Source organism: Vidua macroura, chromosome Z (genome assembly GCF_024509145.1).
Source record: "Vidua macroura isolate BioBank_ID:100142 chromosome Z, ASM2450914v1, whole genome shotgun sequence".
Classification (NCBI taxonomy): domain Eukaryota; kingdom Metazoa; phylum Chordata; class Aves; order Passeriformes; family Viduidae; genus Vidua; species Vidua macroura.
In genome coordinates, this window is record NC_071611.1 from 28,911,574 (window position 1) to 28,938,403 (window position 26,830).

A 26,830-nucleotide genomic window follows, 5' to 3' on the forward strand; every position below is an offset into this window, starting at 1 on the left:
ATCCAAGGGGTAAAAGAAGAAAGTGAAAAACATCTCTAAGAAGTGAAGAAATAGTCACTAGACTTAGAATTCAAAGACTATCCAAGTGCTTTTGCAGGGCTTAAAAGCAGTAGCAAATTCTTGGGAAAACAAACCATGAGATGCTGCAGAAGGCAAGACAATAAAGGCTAATGTGTTTGTCTCCAACATCAGTAGCAGGGTGGCTGTGGCACCAAGGACTTTAGGTAACAACAGCCAAGGACTGTTGGCAGTAACATGCTGTGAGAAAGAACAAGATGTGACTGGACAAGGGGCCATATGGAGGTAGGACAGCACTTTTCTGGGACAAAGGTCTTTGATCTACCTCCTGGAGATAAGCACAGCTCAGTACAGCACAAACAGAGAAATGAGGTGGAGAAGCAGGCACAGACTGTAGACCAGGGGGGAATCAAGACTGCCAAAGATTCCTGAAGGCCTCTGACCCATTTCCACAAGGACCTGGAAGACTGGCATGTGAGTGACCACTAATTTGCATAGAAAATGAGAAACCCACCTTCAGGGGGGCAACAGCTTCTCTATAAAACGGTACCCCCCCCACACAAGCCTCAGGCATCCCCAGGATCCTAAGATATCCCAGCAGCTGGACTAATGCTGGAACCAGTACTGGTGATCTCTTCCTCCCCCCCTCTCAATCCCCCTTTTTTTCCTCTTTTTTTCTTTCCTTCCCACCCCACCCCTTTATGCAAAACCCACTGACATGCTTATACAGCAGGTCAGAGACTAATGTACTAATTTCTATGCCAAGTGTGTAATTTACAAATAAAACTTAGTGAATTTTTGTGGTTCATTTGACTTCTGTAATTTCTTTCAACCACAGATATTTACCAATCTTGGGTGATCCCTTACTCTTAATGGTGGGACACCATTGATATTTATGGCATGAATTCTTTACCATTGCTTTCTTCAACAAAATTAAAATGTATTTATTGGAAAAACAGATTTATTTCCACAAGTAAGAAACTGTTTACTCAGTGGTAGGGAATACATATAAGTATGTTATTATTTATATATTCTAGTCAGAAGTAATTATGGGGTAGGTCAACAATGATGTATTACAGAAGTTAAGACATCTAAGTCTATAAATGTATGGACAACATATGCAAACACCATGTAAAACTGCTCCACATTCCAGGATGCCTACAGCAGCTTAAGTGAACTTAAGTGGGGAAGAAAGTATATTAATTAGAATTACCATTTTAAAACTGAAGATATCAAAGAAATGAATATGAACAGAAAATTAAAACAATTTTGATCTGGTTTTGACACAGTTTTTAATCTCCTTTCTAGCACAAGTCTGTTTCTTGCAACAGGTCCAGTGTTTCTATGGCAATTCTTTTATTTGATATAAACTCCTTTATGTCAATATATTTTAGGTGAAGAGCACAGCATATCTGATCTAGTTCCAGTAAGAGGTATACAAACATGCCCTAATGAAAACTGCTTACAGAATTAATGTGAAACCAAGGAATTTACTTGGTAAAAGTAACAGCTACACAGAAAAGAAAGCAGAGTTCAAAATTAGTGCTTTATAGAACAAGTTCTTAAGATACACAAAATTACTCAACATGGTTTAAGACAGATAGAATTGTCCTTCCAGAAGTCTTTGTGGACAAAAATAAAATAAAAGTTGATCATAACACAAAATGGTCGCATTTCATCATTGTACAGAATGTAGAACTCAATTGTTTCACATGAGAAACTGAACAAACCCACTAGAAGTAGGAAGATAAAGCCTACTTTAATTGTCAAAGACACTGCTTAAAAAAATCAGTTATTACCCATTCAGTAAAATGTGCTATTCATAAAAGGTAAAACACCTTTTATAGGCATTTAAGGCATAAAACATTGAAGAGCCATAGTTGGATCTACACAGACCAAGCCTTCCACTGCAGTGAAAGTCAGTTCCACTCTGTCAAAATGTCAACACAATTTGCTATTTCCAAAGCAGACTTTCTCCACAGTCTCTCAGGTGTGACTACCACAACCAAGAGCTTTGCTCTAGGTTGTAACATGAGACAGTCGCTCCTCTCCAGTACAGAGATGTGCAGATGCACAAAGTAGAGGCTGGTATTTCTCCCATGGCCACCTCCCAAGTCCTGGAGCAGGATCCAAGGCACTGCTGCGGCATATGAGATGTACAGGTATGGCAGGGGCTGACACAAGATTGGCAGAAGCAAGCCCGAGGGGAGCTGAGCCGAACCCAGCTGAATACTGACAACCACAGCTGAGCCCAGCAGTCTGACAACAGACAGCAAGACATGGACAACCCAGCTTTTTTGGGGATTTGTCCCTCATTGTTTCTTTTTCTGGCCTCAGGGATGGGGAACACAAGCCATGAAGAGTAAATGCCATCTTGTCTTTGTCTCATCAGCCACACAGAACTGAGCTGAGGTGCTGAACATCTTTTGTGTGTAAAGCACCTTCTATTTTGTAAATTTTGTTATTAATATTGTTGCCATTACTGTGCATTTCCTACTCTTTAGCTGTTGGTTTTCTGTTACCACAACCCCTAGTCTCTGCTGTAGTTATCTCAACCCATAGTCTCTGCCTTTATCCCTCTTTCACTGGAGCGGGGTGGGGAAAATGGGGGTGGCCTATATTGAGTTTAATTCCCAGCTGTTTTTTTAAACCACCACAATCGCACTGAAACACCTGGTCTGAAAGGTAAAAGTTATTAAGTTAAACTTATTCTATTATGCATCCCAAAGGATTCATTTTATTCTGACTACAGCCATCTAAAAGGCTAGGTATCTAACCTATTATCATGCACTAACATCTCACAATTGCCAAAGCAAAAAAAAGGCTAATGTGTGATTCATCTCATCCTAAAACAGCGGTCTAACCCAGGACAGATCAATCCTGCCATAGACAGTTTCTCTTTCTTCCTGTCATCAAGGCAGCCTCAGTTAAGACTTGATACCTAACTATTATATGATTAAAATAAGGCAGATCAAAAGGGGGCAGTTGAACACTATTCACTACCAAAAAGTTTCCTATCACATGTTAGTTCTAAGTCTATCAAACACAACAAAACCTACACTGTCTTCTCCCAAGAGAAGCATGCTACATTTGAGAAGCTAAAGCATGCAAAAGACATCTATCAGCACAGCCAAACAGATACTTACAGAAACAGTTGAGCTGGGTGTATTTGTACCATAGCCAGAAGAAGGGAGAGAAGCCAAAGACCAGCGGCGACCATCAGTCCTGGAAGTTATGAAACGGAGGTTAGTCACATGAACACTGCAGTATCCTAATGCAGTAACATCTGTTGAAGTATTACTGTGTAAAATTGCATCCCAAAAGCATGATACAAATAGGGGTTTTAACAACCAGTACACTTCCACAGAGCACCACAGTAAACAACCAAGGATTAATTATTTTTATTGTGGTTTTCTTTATAGTTAAAAATCTATGAGATAAAACCACCACAAAGAGAATGAACAGCTCCACAGAATTGGTATCTAATACAAACAGAAATGAACAAGAAGCTCACAACTTTTAGGTCCATCACATGAAAATTAATGAGAAGCAAGTTAAAAATTTTGTGAACAAATGCAGACCCACTGTGCTCTGACCCACACAATAACCATCACAGTCTAATTGAGACAAAAAGGCAGTGCACTCTTCAGTGGCATCAGCAGAGGATATCAGCAACTAGCAGGCTAATGATTAGGTAAAACCAAGCCTAAATGTTAAATGTTACATACATGAATCAGGAAAAACAAATCCTCAGAAAAAAATCATGCTCACTCAGACTAAAAAAATAAAATACAGATTATAACCAAAGCCTGATATATGTTCTTCATTGTCTGAGATGATCTACGCAAAGACGACATGGAACTTCAACATTCAAAGTGGCAAACAAAAAACCAACTAAGTGGATTTTTGAGAAGGTAGAATTTACCTGTCATTTCGATGCGCATGACTGCAATACAATTGAATCAAATGTGTTTAAAAAAAGGCAAAATAATATATAAATAACAAAACAGGCCAACATTTTATTAACAAACAGTATGACAGCATGGAAAGGAGAACTGAAGACCTGTTTTACAAAGATCATCTCCCAAGTCTGATGAACAGAAAAAGTGAAATTCTGAAGAACTGTAGATTAATTGAAGTGTATTTTTGAAGAACTGAATCACGTCAAATCAGGAATCTTAAACCTATTGATGCAGATGTTTAAGAGGTCCCTTCCTTCAAGCTAATAGTCTAAAAAAAGCCCCTTGCTTCTTTCCAATACATCCACTTATTCATCTACAAACTATAATCAAAACTCTGAGACATTGTATACATAAAGCTTAAGAAAAGGAACTACAGTACATTATTAGTATTAAAATATGAAAAGCACATGTGCTAGAGACTGCTAATTATGTCAAATACTGAACTCTGGAAAAAACTTCCACCTCTGCCATAATCTTGTTCTTAATTCATTCTTTAACATTCTCTTCTTCACCCAGGTATGTAAGAGATACCTCCAGATGAAAGCATCATTCTAAAAGTAGTTTTCTCTTCATTTGGCTTCGCTGTTCACAACTGAAAGAATTTAGGCAGTACTTAAACATGGGTGAGACCCATGTATTCTGCATCTGTGAGAAAGAAAGTGTTTCTCAATTGAATAACTCACAGTGAACAGGGTACTTGAATCACACAGAAAGCCCGTCAAGGGTACAGATAAGCTACCACAGAAAGTTACCTGGGAGGCAAACATGGGTGAACAGGAGGCATTCATAAGAGATTATGGGAAAAAAGCCCCTACAGCATTTTCCCCTGGATTCTTGATACACCACTTGCTTCTGTCCTAAGTACAGCTTTACTCACTTTCTAGAAGCTCCAGAAAAGGCAGTCTGTCACCTACCCACAGGTTCATAGATGCTGGACTTGTATATACAATAGAAGTGCTGACTTCCAGTGGCACAGGCTATGTCTGGGCACTGATCACCCCACCAGACATGGGCAGAGGATGGTGACTCTCCAGCTTGGTTCCAAGGCGCTGGGGAAGGCTACCTCCAGCTCTGCCCACCGGCTGGAAGCACAGCACAGGGCCACCTCCCTGAGGCAGCTCCCTTTGCTGCAGCTGCTGCATGGCATGGCCAGCACCTGATGAGAAGTGGCTACACTAAGGAAGCAGCTTCACAGAAGGCTTCAAATAGTTTCCTTTGCCTCTCTCTCCCTTCCTCACGCTGTCCCATTGACTGGGTGGTAGTGGATAAAAAAAGGAGTATCCATACCCCTACACCTCTGCCCCTGCTTCTTCAACCTGCTCTATCACCCTTGTCCTTCCCTTCCTTTGTATACCTATTAAATATACAAAATATAACAGAAAAGGCATAAAGTCAGAAGTCTGCTTTCATTAACCACAGTGCATTTTACTATGAAAATTCATCCTATCACAACTTACATGAAAACAACCACAACAGACATACCAAATTCATAAGGAAAAAAGTTGTATTAATGCAGTTTTAAATTTTATTGCCATCATGTATTTTCAATATAAACACAGAACAAAATCAGTTTCCACAGAAAATTGCTCTAAGTATTTCTTGAATCCCACTGAAGTGGTGAGATATTTTTCAATCAGAGAAATTTCCTTCAGTTAAATAATCTATTTAAAGCTCATTACAAGGCTCTAGAGAGATGAAAATCCAAATGAAACACTGAAAACAAATCTTTTTTTTTTTTAGTTAATTCTGAATTTTAAGGTTTGCAAAAGTAAAATGTTTTAAACTTTCTGTTGATTATGGGTGTGGAAGGAAAACTATGTCCCGGCCGCTGCATTTCTAAGCAATGCTTGATCTTTCACATCTGCTTTTTCCACTATAATCTATTTCTGGAGCTAATGAATCTTTCTAAAAATACGCTCACAAACAAATGTAGTCTCTGAAGAGATAGTATCTCTGACAAAAGGAAAACTATCAAGAGGAAGTAAATTCAAAAGAAATACTCAACCTTCTTAAGATAATTTAAAAAGCAGCATCACAAGCTATTAGAAAGATTGATAAGATCTACTGCCAAAAATTAACTAGATTCAGATTAAAAAATTATGCAAGTTTTCCCCCCTTCACAGCTTTAAACAAACAGTTAAGCCATTTGTTTGCATTTACTTTTGAGAATTTTTGTGTGCTACTTTACTGATCTAAAAAATTAAGTAACTAATACTTTACAGGCAAGTTATAGCTCAGTGCAAACTCATCAGTTACATGCCTGACACTGCTTAAGCATTCCAATTTCGTTTTATATATATATATACACTCCTGGCTAAACATATGAACTCTGCCTACCTTCACAGACATAGGAGTTAATGAACGTGTTATTTGCAGCAGGGTGACAATGTGTTAAGTAATGGGGAACCACACTGGCACAAACAGGCAGTCTCCCACGATATGCTATCAACTTTGGTTATGGTTCATTTAATAATAATTTACTTCATAGATCACTTCAAATTCACTTTAGATCTTCAAAAATTCTACTAACATTACTTAATCCTCACAACACTCCTGTGACAATGCTTACTGTCTCACAGACGTTGGTACATATATTGAAACAGGTCAATGACAGATATTCAAGGTATGGTAATGGAATTGCTGTTCAGTAAAATCAGGACCTGTATTAGAGTGATCTTATAAGCAATGCACTTCTTATATCATTAAAAAAATATAGGAAGAATCCTTCAAGTAATTTAAAATTTTCCCACATCTCAGTAGCTAAGACAGTAATGTCTGAATCAGATTCATTACAACTAAATCATTAATCTATTTTTTTTTAATTCAAAAATATATGCTCACATTGCATCGCACATTCAGTAGTTTGTTGCCGCTGAGGTTTAAAATGGTTTACATTAATGAGCAGTATTTATTATTCTAAGTGACAGACCTGACAGATGTATTTGCAATCATCTTTTGTATCTGCATACAACAACATTTCCTCGATGCAAAATGTGTATTGAATACTACAAAAAAGCTCTTTCTTACCTTCGTGCAAAAGAAAAGTGGGCTGAGGCACTGGGAGAGAAATTCCTAGGGCTGTCTTGAGGACTGTTTCCTGTTGGAGATGATACACAAAAAAATTATTTTTAGATGGTGGGGTGAAGAGAAGCCATTAAAAACATTCAGACATACTAATGCATGTATTTCCAGTGGGTTAGAAATTAATTCCAGAATTTTTTTTTCATAGTTTCTCTGAAAAAAAATTCTGAAACAGAATCTTATTTTGACTAGTTTAATTTATACTGAATTTTAGTGACTGGATTTTGTAACTCATAAGAGAACCGTTCACTCAGCATTTTAATTTGAAAATTCTAAAACAATTTGATAATTAATGTTTAAAGAAACCAGTACATTATCTTGAAAGAACAGGTTTTTAATGTCACAAAGGAAGATTGGTTTTTTACAATATCATACAAAATAATGAAAGAAAGATCATTATAAAACAGATTTAGACTTCATATACGAAATCTCTACAGCATTTCCACAGGCTTCCTTGCCATTTTTTTTTTTCACTGCTCATTTTTTCTATCTCCAAAACAAACAAGCAGAACTGAACTGAACTTTTTTACCCTTAACTGCATTTTGTGAATAGGTTTCAACTTTGGGGTTTGTTACTCCTTCCTAATAGAACACCTGACCCCCTGTGGACCAGCATAAGTGCAGAAAGGCAGCAGCTGCTGAGAGCTGCTTCTGCCACCTCCACCCCTCAGCCCATACAATTAGAGAAGCAACTGTATTCCTTCCTTTAGAAGGAATAAAAATTACCTCTAAAATAACCCAAAAAACCTACAAAATAACCCCCCAAACACACACAAAACACCCAAACCCCAAATAAAAAAACCAAACAATCCCTCCCCAACAAGCTAAAAGGATCCAATTTAAAGTAGTAGTGGCACACATCTAACAATCAATCTTTCCTTAAACTTTTCTTTAAAATGACTGTAGCAGCAATACAAGAAAATAGACAAAAAGCAGTGCATTTGTTGTAGCATTTTATTTTTGGACATAAATGAGACTGTAACAAAAGCAATTGATAAAAAAATAGCTCCTATGTAGCCAGCTAGAAACAACATGAAATTTTTGAGGGGAAAATTACTACCTATGTGTGAAAAGGCCAGCACAAAAAATGGAGTCCTTAAAGGGCGTGAAGTGGCCTTGACTGTTATTCAAATGTTTGAATTAACATTGCATTTACCACAGTGATGCCCATAACAGATAGCATTAATTCTATATGGGAAAGCATAATCATTGAGTGATTAGGTAGCAAACACAGCTATCAACACACATCTCTACACTACCCCCCCTCCTTTTTTGTCTAGAAGCAGATGCAAGATGCTTTTTGAGCTGTGCTGAGCTGATTTTGCAGCTGCTCTTTCCACAGCCTCAAGAGATACACATTCCACTCTCACTGGCCAATACCCCCAAGTTTTTGGTTTTTTTTCCCATTAATCTATCACGGCAGAATTATGTCTTTCCTACATTCTCTGCATCCCCTTAAGACCCCAGCTTCTTCATTACCCTTCAGACACTGCTGAGGGCCTCAATAATTTCAAGGTGGCAAGGATTTTCATTCTCTGAATGGGCTGGAGCAGAGGGAATCTGAAGCCCATCTTTACTTGGGGACTAAAAAAATTTATTCTTACCCTGCATCAACTGTAACACCAAATTACTGAGAGCAACAGTTCATTCAATTTAACAGCTAACTGGATTTCTTTTTCTGCTACCAGAAATTATTTAACAAAGATAAGCTAAAAAAAAAATATAACACTGTGCAGATAAAACACGGTCACAACTGCTGCACTAGAAAAAAATCAGCTGTAATCTGGAGTGTGTTGTGGCTTAGATAAGTAAAAAAGACAAAGAAGCTACCCTGAACTCTGACAGAAGAGCACAGAATTAGCCTTAACATAGTGAGACAAACAGCTTTTGACTGGAAACCATTTTACAAATCAGAATATGTGGCTTTGTAAACCATTTCTTCTTTTTTTTTTCCTAGCTGAAGTTATATATGGATATAAACATATTTTTAACACGCATCAAGGACATACCTCATTGTCCATGAGTTAAAATATACACAAAAACTTCATAAAGAATAAAATTGCTGCATTATTTAATCATATTTTTCTAGCTATCAGTGTGGACTTGGATTTGTGGAGTCACAATGCTTCAAATTCTGTTGCTAGAACCAACATAGATCACTTCCTTACAGACAAAACCTTAAGAAGTTGAAGTCTTACTCAGGAAGAGCATCAGATCCTGTTATTAGGAAAATCAACTTGTAAGCATTACTTTCAATAGCAAATCAGCTTTTAAAATAACAAAACTGATGACGCCACACACATAATACTTGGATACTGAATCCTGAAGGTTTATCTAGAAGTTGTAAGAACTCAAGACAAACCTGGAAACAAACAATGAGAATACAAACCCCTAATGACTGGAGAAACAGGTAGTGTAATACAGGTTTAAGGTGTATTCCAGAGGAGCAAGACAGGTTGGAAGCAGAGTCCTACATGAGACCTCCATCCATCAAGGCATTCACCCACCCATCTGCAAGTCAATACCTGGGAGACTTTCAAATAAAACCCAGTGCCAGTGCATATGCTCTGTTCATATGCACAGGGCTTGCTGATGAGTCAAAGCCTGATGTTATTTGAAATCTGTTTGTATTGTATGTTTTAGTCCTATAGTATCTCTATGTGACTGAGATTACTGCCCAAGTGTCTGATTCAGTAATGTAAACTGGACTGGTGGTCAGACATCAGATAATTAACTCAAGCATCCTCTGGGAGACACAATGAACAGGCAATCAACATACCAAAACAATACTCTGCTTCATAACAACACACAGGGTGGCTCATTTTGAAAGCACTTATTGTTAAGAAAACTATATCAAGACAATTAAACTGTGATTGTTTTGCAAGTAGCTTCAAGAAATCCTTTGTCTTTGCCACTGAGGAAAGATGTTTCTAATCTTTTCAAAAAAGCGTATTTACAGCCACTCTATATTATTAATGTATTTTTAATAGCTGTCTACCTGCAAAACAAAGAGTTGCAGATGCGATGATTTTCTGTTAGTACAGAGAGAATACCAGATTAATGGTAACTGTTATCCCAAATTCCTGATGGATCAAAAGACAAATCCAGTTCAATTTTTTTTAAAAGTACCACAGTACATCAGTGCCCCATTAATACAACAATACAACAAATGTCAGTTTACATGGTGGTGAACCCCGACTGTGAACTGAGTATACACAAGACATCACAGACCTGCAGTTACAGGTCTGACTTTCTTACCATAACAAACAGCATCAATCAGCAGAACATACAGCAGGGCAGTAGAATCATTCTGAATACTTCTGCAGGTGCTTTCCAAAAAGTGAAGAGCTCAGGCCATTATTTTAATGTAAGGAGCTCAGGCTATTTAAAAACCTGGATTAACTATATCTGAAACTAGCGAAAAACTTGCCTCAGCTATGGCATGATAGGTATGATCCTTAAATGCATCTGCAAGAAAGTTCTACATGTTCCAACCACTACTTAAATACTGAGATTGCTATTTTTACAGGATTTAATTTCTACCTGCATGTAACTTACCACTTAAATTTTCTTCTCCTGTCCTTTAAGTAGTAGAAGATGTTCTGAAATTTACATAACCATTTACTGCACCCAAAAGAAAGACTAAATAAAAAGTCTTGTTTTAGCAAACCTGTTTTTGTAATTCTATATTATACAGGCAGAGTAATTGATATACTGTCAGAGTACAGTTTTACAGTTTTAGCAAATCTGTTTTTGTAATTCTACATGTTACACTCAGAGTAATTGATATACTGTATTATTTTCCTTTCAGTTTTCTTTCAAAATCTGACATTCAGAACCCTGCTTTATATCCCAGCTTTTAGCATTTCCATACTTCAACACATACAGGGCCTCATTTATTTACAAGCACAGTCCTTCTTTCCCTTAAAATATATTGTGCAAACAGCTTTGTTGATTACTATGCTTCAATGTTGCTAACTAAAGTACATCTCTCAAACAGAATTACCTGATGCAAGCAGTGAGCCCTGACATAGTGAGTGCAGAGTATGAACAGCCAGCACTCTACCAATGTCCACCTAAAAGCCTGAAAAATACTAGAAATAGGATTACAAGTGGAGGTAAAACCTTCTTGAACTTTAATTTTGCTTTAGGGAATTGCATCATGTAATCCCATTGTGAAAGACTGATGTCTCCAGGCATTTTGGGATGCATGTGTGCTGAGGAAAGGGGCAGGTCAGACCTTACCCTGACAAGGCCCTGCTTTGTACATCCCCAGCCCCCTAGAGCCTGTATCCCAGCCCTACAGAGATGCCACTCCTTGGCACAGTGGAGGCAGTGTCCCTCTGGAGCCCCTAACCCAGCTCCTGACTGGCCAAATGACAGGAAATCCCACCTAGGGAAAGGGCCCAGGAAGGCCAGGGGTATTTAAGGCTGAACACGAGGCCACTGCATTGTCTAAGACCGCACCTCCTTGGGGAAGTTCTGCCTGAACACTGCTGGAACACAGGGATTGGTTACTGTATGTGAGCTCTTCTGTATCTTTTCTGTCTTTCCCTCCTTTCCTTCTTCTAATTACCTCTTCTTAGAATTTCTGAGTAACTTATAATCAATCATACTTAGTGTTTGCTAAGTTCAATGGGTCAAGTCAACACTTTGAGAAGTGTTCTATGCTGACTGAATGTTGCACTAAACCTTCTGCCCAAGATCTTTGATATTCTGAAGTTGCCAGTGATGTTGTTTTTGTTGTTTTGACCTCTTGAGAATAAATTGTCAGTATTTCTCCCATGCATGCAACTCAGGGCACATGAACAACTATAAGTCATTTAAAAACTTCATTGAGCAAGTTGTTTGGGGCCTTATACCTATTTATCCAATCTCTTAGAGAAAGTCAGGTTTGTCCCTGCCATACTTGGGTGGAGAATTCTTTAAGACCCCTCATGTTCCAGTATATACGACCAGCGTGTTTTCCTACTCTATGGGGGGAGGGGGGTGGGGGGGGGAGGCAACTCTGACTGGTTTAGAGGAGAATACCATCTTCCAGTCTTCTGTTACTAAGGAAAGCAAGTAATATCTTTCAGTCTTATACAGAAATCTCCCACATTCTATCCCATCAGCCCTTCTCCCCACATGATCTCACCTGAATTAGTATGACAATAAACGTATTCTAGATGAAATCTAACCAGGACACTGTACAGAGGCATGATATCTTTCCAAATTAAAACAAAAATTACTTCCTTTATAAATCTTCTGAGATTTCATTTTAAAAGCTGCACTAGACTGGTCCTTGCAAATATCATCTTATCCATAAAATGCAGTCAGATCCTAAACTAAACTCCTCATAATAGGTGAGTTCACAGTTTATCATAGATATTTCTGTTACAGGTCCTCCAGTACAAAATGTGTCATATTGCAATTTCATTCTTTTTTATTCCATTCCCTCACTTCAACATAGTTCCCCAATGCTATTTCATACTGGATGTCTTCCAAATTTATATAAGCTACAGTAATTTTATGTCAGTGCCACTTATAAGAAGAATAAAATGTTTGGCCACAAAAACAAAACCTGATGACTCAACTGATAACCTCCACTCCCACTTTATAATATTCCTCATTTTAGCACAAGCCTCTTTATTCCCTTAAACAATTTCCTACTTATCTTACAATTCTTGTCCTAGTCATCTCAGTAGCACCACATGGAATATTCTTAAAATACAGAGAAATAAAATTTACATCATTGCTCCTAACAACTAAATCTTGCTCCTTCAGCAGACACAATTAAGAAGCACCACATGTGACTATTAATCATTACGGGTTAGTATCATCCACATGAAGAAGCTCCTGTGACTTCTGAGGTGGGGACACCTGAATGCCCTGACTTGCTGAGATTATTATCATTCACATTGCAGGCTTGGTGGTGCAGATGACCTGCCTACACAGCATCAGACAGTCAGCTAGAAAAGCCCATTAATGACATGGGCACCAGGTACTATCCAAGCTAATGCTGCAACAAACTTTCCCACAATTCTCTATGTATTCAACAGCTCATGGAAAACTTAGAAGTACTTTTCAGCAGGTTTAACACCCTTCAGCCCAAATACTAAAGGTAAAGGATGTCCAGACCACTAAGACAGTTGCTAATGAGCCTAAAGGTATTACCTGGCATGTTTTCTATTTTTGCAAGAAATAGAAACACTTTATGTAGTGAAAGCTGATACTGTGTGATCTTTACATGTATGCATAAGGCATGGTAAGAGACTTCAGCTGCAAACTAAAGTCTGACTTTCCAGACAGAAATTATCTCTGCAAGCAGCTACAGGTCCTGCATAGAGGAAAATGGACTTGCATATATTGTATTAGCAATTAACATACATAACAGAGATATATAGTATCTGCTGTACACACTGTCTTTTTCGTGTCCCATTTATTATCCTCAGTCTCAGACCTTACACCTCCCTGTGTGCTCCCAGTCCTTGGACTACTTACTGCTCTAATAACTCTTTAGTGTAGCCCAGGAGCTTTTATGGTCACTGTTGTTTACAAACAAATCTGCCCCTTCCCTGACAGATGCCACTCATGCACTACTTGCACTCTGCACAATCTACTTACTTCATAAGTGGGGTGCTGTCTCACTGCCTCTCCCTCCCATCTGACATGAATCTGAGTATGACTGGGATGGTATGGCTAACAGTTAAAAAATTCCATGTAAGTATTCAGTGTTTGTCCAAATCAGCTTGCATCTGTAAAGATTAACAACAAACTCCCTTGTAGGAAAAATCTTCTATTATCTCCAGAGTAAACAATGAAAACTGTAGGGGGAGAGTTGAGGGGATCATTTGCCTGAGATCTCTATATTAGACTTTCTCATATGGGGCAATTACTATTACCCTAAACTTGGGCCACTAGTCCTCCTCAAAGAACATCTATCTGAACTAGAGAATAGCTGATACCTCCAGTTCAGACTGCATCTGGATGAAAAACAGAACTACAAAGAAGAACAGGTATAAAATGCACTTAAAGAACTATGCTTACAATCAACATGCTCGTCCTCTAAAATAGAGCAATCCTATTCACATTCAATCTAGCTCAAACCCAGTTTATGATTAAATAGTAGCTACCTGAGCTCTTCAGCAGATCTGAAGTAATGGCACATTGCTTCCAAAAGTGCAGCCAGATTGATTGGTCTGCAGATACCAAAGATGAAAATATTTTTGAGCAAAGTCACAGGTACTAGCAGAAGCACTCTAAGAGAGCTCTACCTTGAGATTCTGGAACACACCTTCACTCACTTTGCTACATTTGACACAGAGGACTCACAGCACTTTTCTGTACTCAGAGATGGGGGGCCCTTGGGGAAAAAAATCCAAGTAGCTTCAACTAGTGGTCCAAATAAAATAATTTCAAGTATGCCATGCAGAGGTAACTGAGTATGTATTCGGCTTGCTCTCAACATGCAATGAATTAACTCTGAAGGGAAGAGGTAGGGAATCCAAAGGTGTTCTCACATAGAATGAAAAGACTCCCTTCAGATGCCTCTGGGGCAATGAATTCCCAAGCAATGCCAACTATCTCATTAGGACTACACACAAAGCCAAGGATAACACTAAAGACTATTAAGATGATAACTAAAAGAAATTGATCCTGGGTGGATTTTCAAGAGTGACAATTTTGAATCCACTCAACTTGAATAATCTAGAGTAAAGGGCATGCCGATTTTGACTGGGATAGAATTTTCTTCACTGGTTCAGTGCCATGTTTTGGATCCAGCATGAGAGTAATGCTGGTAGCATGCTGATGTTTTAGCTGCTGCTGAGCAGTGCTTACCCTTAGCCAAGGACCTTCAGCATCCCATTCCCCGTCAGTGAACACGTGCACAAGACACTGGGAGGGAGCATGGCCGGGATACTGACCTGAACAGCACAAAGGGATGTTCCACACCACAGAACATCGTGTCCAGGATGTAAACTGCAGGGAGCTGGCCAGGAGGGGCTGACTGCAGCTGGGGGCTGGGCTGGGCATTGGTCAGCAGCTGGTAAACAATTGAATTGTGTATCACTTGTTTCTACTGGGTATGATACACCACTCTCTCCTTTTCATTACAATTGTTATTTTTGTTATTATTATCTTCAGTAGTAATATTGATTTTTTTTTTTGTTTTGTTTCAATTATTAAACTGTTCTAATCTCAACTCATGAGTTTTAATCTTTTTTCTAATTTTTCTACCTGCTCTAGGGGGATGAGTGGGTGAGCAGCTGCATGGTACTTAGTTGTTATTGCAGGTTTTTATCCCTTTGTTGTGCTATAACCCCAGCTGGCAACTAAGATGGTACAAACATTAAGAACCTAGTCCACTTAAATAAGAGCAATGGATAGAACTCTTTTCAGTAAGAGCAACAGGAGGCTCTCCCCAGAGACGGATTGAGCACCTGAGAGTAGGGAGTACAGGAGTGGGATCCAGTAGAAGAAAAAGCCTATCATGCAATATGAAGAAGCTAAACATTTCTAGGACAGGTGATACTAAAAAGAGTCTTCAATGCCTAAAGTTCCTGGCTTTCTCATCAGTGAGACTGAGTCCCTTAAAATGCAGATGCAAGAATCAATATTTTCTTTTGACAATACACTGACAAGAAATTTTGCAATGGTCTCACAAAGCTAAATCAGATGTTAGCATCCATGCAACCTGATCCTCACTGCATTCACCTGGGCAGATTGCATGAATGGAACAGAACTCTAACAACACACAAGAAAAACTTCTCTAGAGCCTGTGCTCTCCAATGTCCTCCACATTCTGCATAATCTCACTAGAACATATTTGTCAAAAATTCATGTTATTACCACACTTCAGCCAAGAACAATCTGATGAATAAACCTGTTTTCAGTAAATGCAAGCACTGACACTTTGCTGCACATTGAGCTTGCTACATGCTCCTCAAGGACTGGAAATTTGTTTGTTTGCCTCTCCCTCTTCTATTGTTTCCTCTTCCAACACTAAACATTAGTAAGAAATATATGAAGGTTTCAGAGGATCACCTTCAGTCTCTCTGAAACTTAAAGCTTGAGGTACATGCTCCAGGCAGATGATCTGGCTGTAAAGTAGCAGGCTGTAAAGTAAAAACTTCCAATTTAAAGAACTTTTCTAAGAGAATCTCAGATTCAAAAAAGACTCTAAAATTGTCTATAGCTGGACAGGAGATATAACAGGTTCTCTCAGTGGAGTCAAGGAGGCCACTCTGACTTGGAGTAAAGAAGAATAAACCCGACAAGCTATACAGCACACACGGTCTCTTGTCACATCTCTCTACCACACTTCGCAAGGAAAGAGGCCTTCAGTCCCTATCATCACAGAGAACAGGAAGGCAATTTGAGTGTGCAGAAGCTAGGGCAGTTTAACACCTGGCAGCTCTGACAACACAGAAATAACAGGATCACTATAAATCCAGCCTCTCAAGTCTGACATTCTCACAGATTTATACACATTAAACACTTGAAACATTGAACTCCTAGTGCCTATGTAGAGGAAAGTTTTTAACTTACTAAATTTGCATATTTTTTTATTTGTCGGGATTAGGATGACATTCACAGGAATTTGATGTACGGACTTGTCTAGGCACATTAGCCAGCTAAGCTAAGAGACAGTAGTTGTGCGAATATTTACTATAATTAGCCATTTACAGAAGAAAGCTAATAACAGAGCTGGTCACGCACATGCAAATATTCATCTCATATATGTGATGAGATTTACTAGTGCTACTCAAGTGTCTAGCACACATGCCTTCAGAAGTATCCAAGTCAGAGAACCTACTGTATCCTGTGTAATGGAAGAAGTTGTCAGATTTCTGTAATACATTTTTGAATAAACAGTACATACTGCTGAGTTTATGGAAAAGAACCGCTTACACTTAATCTTTTTACTTACAGAATTGGTTTTCAACCTTCTCAGCCACTTGACAACAGCTGTGACATCAGCAATATTATTTCCCTTTTACTGTCTGAGAAATCAATTCAAAAGATGAAGCAACTTGGCAGTCCACCGCCAGACAGGAACTTTCCGCCATTTATCAAATACACAGCCTATATCCAAATCCCAGGTAACATGTGCAGTCCATACTTCAGAGCTCATTAGGCATCATTGGTCCAAGGTTTCCATTTCCAAACAGATGGTATTGCCATTTACAGCAGTAGACATGCTAGAGCAAGCATTGTTATTGCTTTCCTCAAGTCAGCACAGCACAACCAAGGGCACTTTTTATGGTGACCACAATCTCCTCTCCCAAATAGAAATTTCTGTATTTAGGAGACCCAAAATGGCATTCCTAACATTGCAAAATTTAATTTTTCATTTTCAAAACAGTCTGCACCATGTTTCACTTTGCTTGTTTTAAATGCTCTATTGTCTTGAACTCTTTACAAATTTTCATGTTGCCTGGATTCCTAGTTGTGACAGCTGCTTCTGAGAGCGAAAATCATCACCATATTTTAATAATGTTCCTTCTGTAAGAAAACTGGAGATGCCTTAATATACTTCTAAAATTCATGTGAAACTCTGCAACTTCTTGTTTAGCATCTCTTTGCAAGCCATTCTCCAAAGTATTCAGAGTCATTGATTACACAAGGATTAGTGTGGCACTTTCATTTTGGCCTGTAGCTACAGTCAGTGCACCCTCAAAAATAAAAAGATAATAATAAACGTTTGTGGAAATGTGAGTTGATATGCTAAAAATGTTACTTTCAAAAATTAAGGCAATTATTGTAAATAAAATATTTATTTATGGACAATCATTCAAGCCTTAAGTGTTTCAGATGTTTTAGAAGAAAAACAAAATTATCAGCAATTTATTGTTATGCAAAGTGCAGTACAGCAACTACCAGCAAAGTGCCTGACGCTATAAATCCTCGGGAGCAGAAGTTCCAGAAATAGAATGTAATACAGACTCCACTAACTTCATTATGGGTGCAAGCTGTAGGAAGGGCAGTGGTAGCAGGAAGAGAGAAAATCTACCAGAATGCAAGGTGGAGAAATAAAAAATAGCTACATGATATTTTTGGACTGCTCCTAATCATAACACAGGATTTATGGATCTAAATGTAAAACAGAAATTCAGATGGGACGAAATCCAATTTTTTGCTATTACAAACAGTGAAAAGAACAGTAGAGTATGTTTTCCTTCAGTTACAGAGACACCATAAGAATTTCAGAATAGCAGTAGTAGCAAAATTTTAAAATCACCTGTATGAGCTGAGAGTGGTGAATGAGGCCGAGGCAGAGCTGGAGACTGGCTACTGCCCATCAAACTCTTCCTGTTACTTGTTCTACAGCTGTGGGCAAAAAGAGAGGAAAGAAGACATTAGCATCAGAAATACAGTATGTACCACATATGGGCATTTTGAGATTCTGCTACTGAGTTCCTTGACTTCCCAGTTTCCTATTAAAAATCAGAGCTATTGTTGTTTTTGTAGGCATGTCCAGGAAGTCTACGATCATTACTGATAATGGCAAAACCAGAAGTTTTCAAAAAAAATACACCATGGATACTTTTCAGGCTTGCACGTTTGCTGTTCCGTACAATGACAAGCATTTCCCTGTAGAGTAACTTACAAAATATTCTTTCTGATTACAGCTTATTTCTCCGCCACACACTTTTACAAAATATAAATATAATGTGAAACATAGTCTTAGGTTTACAATCACCATTCAATGACTAAAACTATTTCTGGTTTTCATTAACTGTAGCTTGAAATCACATGCCAGAGAGAGCAAGGCTTATCAATTTGAGAATGATGTAATAATTATAAATCTAATTATTGAGATAAATTTCACATCTGTGACTTTTGTCAATGGAACAGATGATAACTAAGAAAATAAAGGCCTTTTTTTAGTCATACATTTTTCATCTGTAAAGCCACTAATTTCCCATACCACAAGATCATTAAACAAGATAAGAAGTAAATTAACACATCGATTAAACTTGGGAAAGGAGGTATTTTCGTAAATACATCATACAATTTTTATATATTAGTTGGCAGATGTAGTTTTCTTCTTCCCTCATTCTACTATAAAGAATATTCTCATAAACATAAATCCCCAGCACTCCAAACATTAATGCAGAAGGAAAATATTATCCTGAACTAAGAAACCTTAGCTGTGCATAAACTGAAGTGCATGTACTAATGTTTACAGCACTGCAATCAGAACTTTTCCGTAAAGGTTTAGAAAAATTCCAAACTACTAAAATGGCGAAAATTTATACACAAAAGCATTTAATTATCAAAGCAGACTGCAAGAGAAGCGGATCCAGATCTTACTTGTAGATGTCTCAAAAAATGAATTTTGTAACATTATGATGATATCTCTCATTAGTCTTGCTTTCTAGCTGCTACATAATTAGTCTTGATATAGTTAAATTGAATAAAGTGTAAAAGAATGGATGGAGTTTAATAGCATAAAGAAAAACAGATGCAGAAGTACTCCAAAGTAATACAGAAGGCAAGGAAAAAAAAAGAAAAAAAGGTAAAGGAGAAGTTGAGTATAAAATCAGTACAGATGGTATCTTCAAAATGCAAAAGAAGTCAAACACTAAGACCACTTTCCCCTTAATAAATGCTTTGTGAAGCAGCAAGAGTGCCACTTCTAAATCTCTAATAGGTTAATACAAAGTCCATTTGAACACTGCACAAAGCTTTGCCATATTACTTAATTATTACAATGATTTAACCTTTAAATGTATCATTACTGTAGATCTCTTTAAGAAAAGAATGTACAAAATTATTGCAAGTTTTACATGTGGAGTACTGGAAAAGTCAAAACTTATTTAAAACATACACTGACATTTTTAAGCCAAACAAAAAGGAAGAACTTTTTAAATGTGGAATTATAAACATGTTTTTAATAATCTGTCTAGATTAATTTCTACCTTTTCAATCACAAAATCTGAGAAAATATTCCATATTCCATGAGACTGAGTCTTAATTGTTTCCCCTTTTCTCTAAATTTTGTCCAGGTAGAGTCACTGAATTCCTCTCTTATCAAAGAATGGTCCAAAATTTTCCTTCTGGCTTCATGCAATGTCACTATATTTTTGCTAACTTTCCTCTCTTTTTCTGCTACTCTTGTTTTAAAAGCTTGATTAACTGTTTCTTTGCAGTTCTCCAATCTAAAATTGCACCTAGGAAAAATTTCTGGTATTTGTTAGACATTAATTAAAAGACACAGAGATTGTATCTATCCATGATGATGTGATGGTATCACTACCAACATCTGTGATGCAGGCTGGGGCTCAGAGCACCAATGATGTGACCTGAAAGCAAGTTTTTCATGGTTGAAGTCTGGGATGTAAAGAACCACCACGAATTCTGGCAAAAGAAAGTAATACATTTAAAGCACAAAAATTTTAGATACCCTTCACAGGTTTTGCTACATGGATGATTCCTTGTACTTACTCGTCACTTGCCCTTACTTTTAGAAATTGAGACTTTTATCACTTTTGCCAGAATTTCCTATGTAAATAAACAAATGCCTTGTATTTACTTCTACATTAATATCCAAACTTTACACTTCTTAGTTGAATTGCAACGTCTTTCACAAATCATTATCAAAACTACCTAATTAAACTTATCTTTGTGTTTTGGGGTTTTTTTTTGGAGGCTGTGTATTTTTAACACTCTGGAGAGTATGATAGCATTACCTTCAATATCAAGATTGATATTATACCACAAGAAATCTTTCCCCCCTGCTGCCATTTCAAAACATGTTTGCTACTTGCTCAGACGTGGCTGCAGAGATAATTTATCTTCTGTCATACTCAAATGAAATATTCTACTCAGAAATGAAAAATAAAATATATTAAGTTCTCCTTTATTTGCCTTACCAGTAAGGTAAAATGCAACTCACTGCATGGAAGGACAAATCCATCCTAAAGCACTCAGTGTAAGCTTTGTTTTTCAGTTGTGCTTCACAAAGATTTTGAAACAATGTAATCCATCCTGTATAATGCGTGAAACACAATTCCTTCCCCAAAATAATGCTATTATAAAAGAGGCATTTTGTGGATGAAAAAAAAGTAAACTTCAGGGAACCTTGAAAGATAATCTAAGCTGCCAGAATTCCACAAATGGGAAGCACAGTGGCACAAAGGAAGTATCAATGCATTACTTACCGAACTGTATTTAGCCTTGAAACAGCAATCTTCCTTATAGAAAAGAATCTCAGAAGTTAAAACCACTTTAAGACAAAATTGTTTTTTCTAGATCTCTGAACACATCAAGTAACTTTCCCCTTCTATTGTTTTCATAAAACTATTCTTCTCCCATTCAAATCTGACAAGATAAACCAATTGATAAGAGGCAGCCCTGAAATAAAGCTTCTTTGTCTGCAGTAAAGTTATAGCCATGCAGGAACACTCTACAGGGATTGTAACTTAGGGAAATATAAACCTTGGTAAACCACAGAGCACTAACCCCCAAAATGCAATTCTCTAAGCCTTGAATTTCATGCTGTGATCAGGTTGCATGCCAAGAGACTAGCAAGCTAGGAAGCTGGTAAGATGCAAAGCTTAGAACACTTTTTTTTTTTTTTTTTAAAAAAAAAAGACCTTTTTACAAGATGAAAAAGAACAGGAGAGAACACAGAAAAAAAAATCAGTCACATTTAACAATAACTAAACTTTGGGGCGTGCAGAAAAGTTGAACAGAACAGAAAGTTTATATTTGTTGCTCTCTGCCTTCTTCTCTGTCCCACAAATATCCTTCCTGGACTTTATTCCTCCTGGGTAACTACCTATCTGGAAGTCATTGACCTTACACTGTATCAAAAGAGCCCTAGACAAATGGCACTACTCCTTATCTTAGAATCCAATTCATAATTTCCTATTTGTTTCTCAAATCTGCCCCCCAAGACAGGTTCCGTAATACCTCCTACTCTCTGTCACTGACACTCCTGCCCACTCACTCTTCTCCTCCCTGACTTCTCACCATGTCTCACTGTGGGGGAATTCCTCCTTCACCTCAGCTCTAGTATCATTCCCAATGCACTAACTCCAAGTCACTTCTTCAGCTGCTACAGACTAACAATGTTTCTGATGAGAAGCATTCATGATAAAACAAACAGAAGACACTACATAGAAAGTGCTTTTGCTGAACTTCTATTGTAACAAAGCCAGGGTGAATAGCAGCTGCTGAAAGATGCAATGCAGTTACATCAAGCTTGATTACTTTCCTCCTTAAAAAGCCACAATTCTTCCCATATCAGGCAAAAGTTATTTGGGTAGAAATGAGGGGAACAGTTAGACTGAAATCAGCAAAGCACAAGACTCAAGTAAGAGTATGGTTGTTAAAACAGAGCTACATTCCACGATCTCCTGGAAACACTAAACAGAATAAAAAGCTGAAGCAGAAATGCAGTGCTTCTAGGACAGACAATACTTCATCAAGAGCTGAAATGCCGGTTTCAGGTATGGTAACCAAGAAATGGCAATAGTTGTGAAAGATATGCACTGAAATGGATATTTCTTTCTCTGAATGAGGGCTAAAAGATGAACAAATTACTGGCAGTGAAGGTTAATCACTTTTATTTATTCAAAAAAAGTAGGGAAAGCTGGCTATTTTGTCAGAGCCAGGGTTGCCAGGCTTTTAATGGGAAATATGGCAACAGCCTTTATAATTTATAATTATTTAATTTCACCATCCTCAATTATTAATATTCACACTTGTTATGGAGATGTATTTGGAGTGTAACCTATTATGACAGTTCACTACCTCTTGCTATGTTCACTACCTCTGTGCTATGTTGAGCACAGCACTACTCCATACCACCTTAATTCTGGTAGTAGTGTAATATATAGCAGTTTAGCTGGAGGTGAAGATTAGAAGGGGATTTCTACCATTCTAAGAAGAGGCTGCAAACAAATAGTTTCAGCTGCCAATACAAGCACAAAGAAATTAAGTTACTGCCATATCCAGAATGAGAAGCCTAACCAGGTACACATGAGACACTAATAATGCAAGACCACCCTTCCTATAAAGGCTCTAGGGATAGAAAAAGGGGTTATAATTTCTCTGGTGTTAAAACTACATGGTTGAAAACTACCCTAGCAGGAACATGTTGTCCCTAGCAGGACTTCAGATGTTGTGACTTTGGTTATACAGGAAAGTTAAATTTTAGTTCTATTTCAGTTATATTTAACTTGTTATGTATGTAGCTAAAGTATGACTTCATAGTTATTATCTTCAGTAACATCAAAACTGAAGAGTCATTGAACAGTGCACACTGCACTTACAAAAACCCAGAACATTTGAAATGAGGAATTTAGTTTGTCTTGGCTATTTTGTCTGGTTGGTTTGGTTTACTTTGTTTTTAAAGAAGAAGCCTTCTGCATTAAAAAGCAATTCAGTGAGTAATTCAATGTGCTCCAGAACCCAGATAAACTCTGTGGGATATTAACCAGAATAAATGCAAAAACCAGCTGCCCTGAAGACATGACACACACATCGATATTGCAAGCAGCTTCTTTGTCGAAAGTAGCCTTGAAGCTCGTGTTTGATGAGGCATCTCCAGACCTAGAAAGTCAAAGTAACACACAGCCGGCACTTAGCGCCAGTTCATACCTAGATCGCTTTATGCAAGGAAATAAATTGGCCGAGAACGTTCCTCACTGAATACTGAAGAATTAAGAGTTACACTGGGACAATCAACAGACTCCATTCAGAGATAATGATTGCTACCTTGTACTAACTTACAGCTAGTTAAGACTGAAGAGTAAGGAAGCATAGGTTTCCACTTTTGAGAGATATTTCCAATCTCTCTAATTAAATATTTCAAGGTGATACAATAACTGGGAGAAGTGTGCAAATCATCTGAATGCAAGTAAAATATAGCATCAATAACACATAGAATTTTTGTTTTGGTCTTTTAAAGGCTGTTAGTATTTCACATTCATATCAATTTATTATCTAGCAGTATTTTCTGGTATATTTTACCTAGACTGTATGTCTGCATATATACTCTCCAAATTTGGTATGTGTATATAGATGTGTATATATGCATATACAGACACACATTCATATTTATATGCATAAAATGTATGCATATATTTAGATAAATATATATCTATCTAACATCCTACCTTTACAACATTGCACATACAGTCTAACATTCTACTTACTATATATACTCTCTCTGTGAGGAATTTTTCTACATCAGTCTGTAATGTGCTGGGGAAAATAGGCTATTGGGATTTAAATTTTAAATGTTATTATGTAGGGAGGGATTCACATTTTCCTCTTTGGTATGTGAGGTTTAGTCAAGTAAGGTGAGTTTTAGTCTAAAGAAACGAGAGTGCTGTCAAAACATAATGAAAATGGCACACCAAGATGCAGCTGCTTGCAGCCCTAGTTTGGTGGTCTGTTTTGAACCTTTGCAACACTACAATGACTCCTTTAGCTTTGGCTACTGGCCAGATAAACATGGGCAGTAAGCTAAAGGTCCTCTCTAAATACTGAAAAACGTGTGTGTAACATCCTTCTCCCTACCATTAATACCAATCACTAGCATGCCACCATGCCATCAGAACTTCACCTTTCCTCAGTCATACAAAAGAAGAGATTTTGGTCTTTTTTCTTCATATTTCTAAAAAAGAAAAATTTTCAGGGAAAATAAAACATAAAATACTATCAACTAGATGTATGATCACCCTTTCCATAAACTGCCTAAAGGAATCAAATGCATGCAAGAGAGCATCACTGCAAAAACAGACACCAGGAAAAATCACAAAATTGCAAAAGTATCTGCCAAATCTCTAATGACCAGACCTGAGGGAGACTGACACAAAGACTTCTTACACTGAGAAGGGCTCCTCAATCTCCTTTAAACTAGAGTCTTAGAATACAAATAACAAGGTCATTATGCCTTCTCAACTGAACTTGCTAGTTGGATATGTTCAGTGTCTTCAGCCTCACTGACTGCTCTCACTTTAATCGATTTTGATCCATAATCTTTCTTCTCGCACAGGAGAATAATCAGGAGTTACAAGAAATCGGAATTTCTTCTACAGATTTCAAATGACGTACTTCTATCTGTCCTGAACCTTCCTAAACCCATTGATTCACATTTAACTCACATAATTAAATATTCATCTCTACAGTAACAAAAAAAAGAGTATTAAGCTAACTACTAACTCCATAGTTGTACAATATTCATAAAATAGCTGCACAAAAGTTAAAGTCTGTACTGCAACCAAAGTGAGCATGCAAAGGAGTACATACAAAAAGAATGCTCAGGATCACAAACCACTGGGCCACTGAGCAATTCTGCTTTATTATACCCAAAATTACATTTTTGCATCTTCACATCATACAACACATTTAGAATATGATGACTGGGATCATTTAAATCCCACTGTTTCTTGAATTTGTAGTTTATTTTCTATTCTGAGAAGGGAAATAAACCAAGTTACTAGGTGTCTCCTATCATACTGAGAAATTTAACTAAATTCCTCGATACAAAAATGTTACAAATTCAAAATAGAAGGGTATAAGGAAGCTAGCACCAAATGTAGAGGAAAAATATGCAGGGCTGGCCTAAATTACTGCTAAGTATGATTATCTGCATGCTACAAAATTCAGAACATGAAAAAAACCGCAAAAAAAACCAAAAAAGAACCCCAAACAAACAAACCCCACCAAAACCAAAACAACACCCAAATCAAACAAACAAACAAAAAGCCTAACTGAAAAAAGCCCAAATCAGTAGCCACAATGAGGGGTTTATAATACATAACAAGCCTTATCTTAAAAAATAAGTCATACATCACACCTATTAAGATCACAGCATCACTGGTTTGGAGGCATTAACCAAATGAAGTAGTGCCTTGACTTGCATAGTAGGTAATAGTGTAGAAACTGTTTTCATTGGACAGGAAATACCTATTTACCAGAGAGCATGCCTATCTAGGCTGCAGACAGGAGGTTCAAAAAAGAGGCCTCCTTGCGCTTTTGGGCCATCCCCTACAGTTTACATTAACCTTTATCACTCGATATTCTGACTACAACATCCTTGTGCATCTCTTGTGCTGAGAATGCAGCCAGACATTTCCTACCAGGCTGGAAAGGCTGGGGGCAGGATGTTTCTCACTCTGACCCACTGCTGGCTGTTAAACAGCTTGGGAGAAACTGGGGGAGCAGATGGAGGTGAGTCAGGATTTTGGACGCCATTTCCTCTGGAGCTGCCACTTCACCTCAGGCTGGCATGCTGTCTGCAAGGCTGTAGTACACACACTGTCACAGGTGATGCTTCCACTGGCTCTGTCCCTGGTTCAGGAGCTAGGCTGGAGCCCTGTTGCTGCTGCTCACAACACAAGCAGTCAGACTCAGTCAAAGGACCATCTCCTCACCCTTCCACCCCTACAATGGGGAAGAGTAACCTTTTCCACATTTACATTCAACAAAGCAGTCAATATACTGGCAACTTTTACCCAGTCAGTCCCTTCAAAAAATAACCCCAAACAAAACCAACAAACAAATGGGTCCTTCCTTTGAGCAACATCCATCCAGACTCAAGGACTAACCATAGTCAATTCCCCAGGACTGCCAGGGAGCCAAGCACATATCCTGAGTTTTCTGTAACTCCAGTTGAAACTGAGGTCAGCAGAGTTCAGAATTTAGATGAAACAAGGGAATGTCTCCAGATTACAGACCAAAGACCTGTTTGTCCAGTAACCTACCACAGTGAAACCCTGTTCACCTTCTCTCCAGCTTTCTCATTCTGTTTTCCCCTTAGAACT

At 37.8% G+C, this 26,830-nt stretch overlaps 1 protein-coding gene across 1 annotated transcript in view; it reads right to left on the reverse strand.

The window, feature by feature from the left end:
- The window catches only part of MAST4 (microtubule associated serine/threonine kinase family member 4), a 292,007-nt gene that overhangs the window by 56,239 nt on the left and 208,938 nt on the right, over window positions 1–26,830 (reverse strand). The window contains exons 6-8 of the mRNA XM_054002715.1: window positions 18,286–18,374; window positions 7,008–7,077; window positions 3,165–3,243 (exon numbers count right to left, since the gene is read on the reverse strand). Coding sequence (XP_053858690.1) covers window positions 3,165–3,243; window positions 7,008–7,077; window positions 18,286–18,374 — 238 coding nt within the window. The remainder of the gene's footprint in view (window positions 1–3,164; window positions 3,244–7,007; window positions 7,078–18,285; window positions 18,375–26,830) is intronic.